Source organism: Falco biarmicus, chromosome 1 (assembly GCF_023638135.1).
Source record: "Falco biarmicus isolate bFalBia1 chromosome 1, bFalBia1.pri, whole genome shotgun sequence".
Lineage (NCBI taxonomy): Eukaryota > Metazoa > Chordata > Aves > Falconiformes > Falconidae > Falco > Falco biarmicus.
In genome coordinates, this window is record NC_079288.1 from 27,160,741 (window position 1) to 27,166,000 (window position 5,260).

The 5,260-nt window shown below is 61.0% G+C and overlaps 1 protein-coding gene across 1 annotated transcript; it reads left to right on the forward strand.

Annotated features, from left to right (window-relative positions):
• The first annotated feature begins 2,629 nt into the window (after positions 1-2,629).
• SELENOM (selenoprotein M) lies at positions 2,630-4,567 on the forward strand. Its single transcript, XM_056348559.1, has 5 exons — positions 2,630-2,835; positions 2,912-2,947; positions 3,045-3,079; positions 3,692-3,770; positions 3,862-4,567. The coding sequence occupies exons 1-5, from the start codon at positions 2,719-2,721 to the stop codon at positions 4,072-4,074; spliced, it is 480 nt and encodes a 159-aa protein (XP_056204534.1). The 5' UTR covers positions 2,630-2,718; the 3' UTR covers positions 4,075-4,567.
• The last annotated feature ends 693 nt before the right edge of the window (positions 4,568-5,260 follow it).

Here is a 5,260-nt window from a genome sequence, read left to right on the forward strand (position 1 = left end):
AAGGTAAAGTAAAAAGAAAAGAGGATTATAGCTACCACCACAGGTCCAAGGCATCCCTATGGTCCCAGGTCCAGGCAGCATCCCGCCGGTCCTTCCAATCGTTGTGATCCTTGGTGGGGAAGATCTCCAAAGTTCAGTTTCTAAGAAGGCATCTTTTTATGCCAAGCAACACACCTTGCTCTTCCTCTGGTCCATGGACTTCCGCCAGTCTCCACCCTCTTGAGCCAGGTTATCTTGCCCCAGAGGCGGGTAGCTTCAGACCAGGAGGCGTGTTCTTGTATTATTCTCAATAACGTGTCATTAATCGTGGCAACTGGGAGAGGACTGGAGGAGAGCAAATGTCACTCCTCTCTTCAGGAAGGGCTCAAGGGAGCAGCTGGGGAACTAGAGGCGGGTCACCCTCACTCCCTGCCTGGGGAGGGGATGGAGCAGCTAGCCCTGGGAACCATTGTCAGGCACACGGACAACATGAAACTGATCGTGAGGAGTCAGCACAGTTTCACTGAGGGGAAGTCCTGCTTGGCCAACCTGGCCACCTTCTGTGATGAAGCGAGTGGCCTGGCAGATGGAGAGCAGTGGCCGTCGTCTACCTGGACTTCAGGAAGGCCTTTGACACCGCTTCCCATCAGATCCACCTAGAGAAGTTGCTGATGTATGGGCTGGATGAGCAAATGTTGAGGTGATCTGAAAACTGCCTGAATGGCTGGATCCAGAGGGTGGTGGTGTAGTGTCGTAAGGTCTGGTCGGAGGCCAGTAACTAGTGGTGTACACCAGGGGTCAGTACTGGGTCCAGTCCTGTTTAACATCGCCATTACTGACGTGGATGATGGGACAGAGTGCACCCTCAGCAAGTTTGCAGATGACACCCAACTGGGAGGAGCAGTTGATATACCAGGAGGTTGTGCATCCATCCAGAGGGACCCAGACAGGCTGGAGAAATGGACTGGCAGGAACCTTATGAAGTTCAACCAGGCAAAGTGCAAAGTCCTTCCCCTGGGGAGGAACAAACCCTGGCACCAGGATGTGCTGGGGGCTGCCTGGCTGGAAAGCAGCTCTGCAGAAAAGGCCCTGGGGATCCTGGTGGACACCATTCAGTGTGTTCATGGGTCACAGAAGGTGAATGATGTCCTTGGCTGTGACAGCAGTGTTGTCAGCAGGTCAAGGTAGGTCAAGGAGGCACCAGTGAGGCTACCCCTGGAGTCCTGTGTCCAGTGCTGGGCTCCCAAGAGCAAGTCCAAGAGGCATGGGCATACTGGAGGGAGTCCAATAAAAGGCCACAAAGGTGATGGACTGGAGCATCTTTCCCATGAGGAAAGTAGGAGAACTGGGACTTCCAGCCTGGAGCAGAGGAAGCTCAGGGTGGGGACCTCATAAATCTACATAAACACCTGCAGGGAGGGTGCAGAGAGGACAGACCCTGGCTCTTGTCATTGGTGCCCAGTGGCAGAACCAGAGGCCATAGGTACAGACTCGAACACAGGAGGTTCCCTCTGCACATCAGGAAACACTTTTTCCCTGTGAAGGTGACAAAGCCCTGGCACAGGTTGCCCAGGGAGGTTGTGGAGTCTCATACCTTGGGGATACTCAGCACCTGACTGGACACGGACCTGGGCAACCAGCCACAGCATGGACCAGCTGGGCCCCAGAGCTACCCCAGCCTCAGCCAGGTTGACATCCTGTGGTTCTCTAACCAGTGGCATGTGCAAGTGTGCAGGTATTTTGCATGTATGGGGGGTGTGTGTGCAGGGGTGCACACAATTTTGTGCACACATAGCCGTGTGCGCATTCAGTTGCATGTGCATGCTGTCAGGGTGCGCAGCATGTGCGTGTGCATGCTGGGCAGATGTGTAGAGCTTTGTGTGTGCGCGCACACTGTTGCATGTGACTGCATGTGCTGGTGTATGTGTGTTTCTGTGTGCTGCTGTGTATGCTGATGTACCTGGGCGCAGGCATGCTGTGAGCAGTTGTGTGGGGATAGCTGTGTACATGCAGTTGCACTGTCTATAGCTGTGTGTACATAGAGCTCTGTGCATGCAGTTGTACATGCAGAAGAGTGCATGAGTGTGCACAGCTATGTGTGTGTGCAGCTGCGTGCCATTGTGTGCATGCACAACAGACAGCTGTACATGCATGCACTGTCCTGAATGTCACCGTGTTTGCAGTGTCTGCCTATGCTCATGTTTGCATTCTCTGCAGGGGTGGGGGGGCGTGTTTGCAGTTCGCGGAGGGGGCTGCAGCCTGTGTGTGCATTCACAGTCTGCGATGCGCATGTTTGCAGTGCAGTGCGCACGTGTGCCCATGAGTGTGTGTTTGCAGTGTGCATGCGCATGTCTGTGGTGCGGGTGGGTTTGCGGCACTCACGGCACGCGTGTGTGCAGCATGTGTGTGCGCTATGTGCACTCGTGGCACGTGTGTGCAGTGTCAGTGTGCGTGCCATGGTGCGCGCAGGGCGTGTGTGCGCACGGGGAGTTTGTGATGCGCTCACGGTACCTGTGCGGCCGGTGCATGCCCATGGCGCGTGAGACGCGGTGCACGCGTGCCGCAGGGGGCGCGCGTGTACGCGGCGCGTGTGCCTGGGCGTGCCGTCGCGCTGCGCCTGCGCGGGTGCGCACATCTCGTGGGTGCGCAGCGTGCTCGCGCTCGACTGCGGCCGCCCGCCGTGCGCGCGCCCGCGGGGGCGGGGGTCCCCGCGCGCGAGGCCCGTGACGTGGCGGCGCGATGCTGCGGGCTCTGGCGCTCGCGCTGCTGGCGGCGGCGCTGGCGGCGGGGGGCGGCCCGGGACCCCCCCGGCTCCGCGGGGCCGAGCTGCGGGACCTGGCGCGGGGCAAGGTGGAGGTGAGCACGGGGCGGGCGGCGGGGGCTGCGCGCGCGGCGCGACGGCGCCGGACTGACGGGGTGTCTCCTCCCGCAGACCTGCGGCGGGTGACGGCTGAACCGCCTGCGAGAGGTAGGTGCTGGGGGCCGGGGCCGGGACGGGGGCGGCGGCGGCGGGGGCCGCCCCGCCGCTGAGCCGGGACGGGCCGCGCCGCCCGCTGTGCCCGCAGGTGAAGGCCTTCGTCACCCAGGACATCCCCCTCTAGTACCCGCCAGCAGCCCGCGGCAGCCCCCTCGGTGCGCATCCCGGGGTGGGCGGGATAGGACGGGACAGGGTTTGGGGCAGGGCGGGACGGGCTGGGGGACAGGGCAGGACGGGTCGGGACACGAGATAGGGCGGGACGGGCTGGGGGACAGGGCAGGACGGGACACGGGATAGGACGGGACGGGCTGGGGGACGGCGGGACGGGTTGGAGGACAGGGTGGCAGGATGGGACGGGACACGAGGTGGGACGGGCTGGGGGACAGGGTGGGACGGGCTGGGGACAGGGCAGGACGGGATGGGACACGAGATAGGACGGGACGGGCTGGGGGACAGTGTGGGATGGGATGGGGGACAGGGTGGGGCAGGCGAGGATGGGGACAGAGGATGCAATAGGACGGGATGGGGCGGAGGACGGGACGGGATGCAGTGAAGGGCAGGGTGAAACAGGATGAGGGATGAAAGGGGATTGGGTGAGGCATGGAGGACAGGGTGGTTGGGATGTGATGGAGGATGAGATGGGATGGGAGGGAATGGGATGTGACAGAGGACAGAATGAGATGGGGGACTGCATAGGCCTGCCCGGTACTGTCTGCTCCTTAATGCACCACCCAGCCATAACCTGGAGATGAAGCACTTGCCTGGTGCTGACCCCGAGCTTGTGCTCCTCAGTCACCGATACAAAGAACTGGAGGTGAATGGGCAACATGGCACACACTGCCACAGCAGGGTCTGGGTGGCTTGTGGCCCACAGGCACCAGGCTGCAATCCCTGTCTGTGTGCAGAGAATCCCCCTGAGCGACATGACCCGGGAGGAGATCAACCAGCTGGTGCAGGAGCTGGGCTTCTACCGCAAGGAGACACCTGATGCCCCTGTGCCTGAGGAGTTCCAGTTTGCCCCTGCCAGGCCTCTGCCCACACTGCCACCCCCCCAACCTTCTGCTGTTGACAGCAAGACTTCACCCGAACGTGACATGGGAGAACACCCAGACCTCTAGCAAGGGGTGCTGTGCCCAGGAGAGGGTCCCGCAGCCAGTCTTCAGCACATGGAGACAAGGGCATTACAGCATCAGGGCACAGTGCTATGGACTGGTGAAGGTGCCCCTGCAGTTGCTTGGTGCTATGTAGCCTCTGCCCCAAGGATGCCCTGAGCAGCTCCAGCCTTGAGCAGGGGTTTCCTGGGCATTGCAGACATCCTAGGGGTCCCGTGTGCCTGTTTTTGTCCTCCCTCCCCTGCAGCCCAGCATCCCTGGCTGGTCGGGGGAAGCAGTGTTCTCTGTGCACCCTCACCATGCCCCAAGGTTTAGCTGATTCCTGGCGCTGGGCAGCGGTATCCTACCTGTGTGGACAGGATGAAACCCTCAGCAGAAAGCCACAGGTGCTGAGGGTAGATGTGCTGAGTCCTGGAGGTGGGAGAGCTGCCCCCAGGGGGCCTTTACATCCCAGCAGGGTCATCTCGTATTGAGCCTCCATTAAAGCCCTTGAGTACAACTGGCTGCACTGTGTTGTCTTTCCAGGGAGTCCTTGGTGGGGTCCATTCCACACTGCTCTGTACTGGGAGGAGCTAGGTGCTCCAATGCTGCTTGCAGAGGCAAGAGCAGATGGCAGGGTGACAGCCGCCACTGGTGAGCCAATAAACCATCCCACAGACCATCCGTGCTATTGCTGTGCCACCCCCCTCCCTGGTGTGATGGCTGGGCCACCACCTGGTGGGTTAGCCTGGGATGAGCCACTCTTGCAGGGCATGGGAACTGGTGCAAGCCCCCAAGGGGGTCCTGCAGCAGCGAGTCCAAGGCCAGTGGCTGCACTGGCCCAGTGAGGCCATCCAGTCCTCGGCTGGGGAAGGGAGCAGGGTGCAGCTGCACTGTCTGCAGACCTGGCTCTGTGCAGCCTTGGTGGCAGCATGGGGTCTTCTTGTGCCAGGACTGAGGATTGCAAACCAACAGCCCTTGGTCAGGGTGGGATGCTGACAGTGCTCCTTGGCTCTGGGCATCCTTCCTGAGCAGGAGAAACAGCATGTGCCTTGCATCCTCCCAGGCTGGGTGAGCAGTAGGCCTGCAGGCAGAGGGGTCCAGGAGTGGGCAGGGCTGCCAGCACTCCCCCAGGCACTGTGGTGCACACTGCACTGGTGGCACAAAGTAGCAACGTGGCTGGGGAGAAGAACCTGAGGCAGAGACATTAACC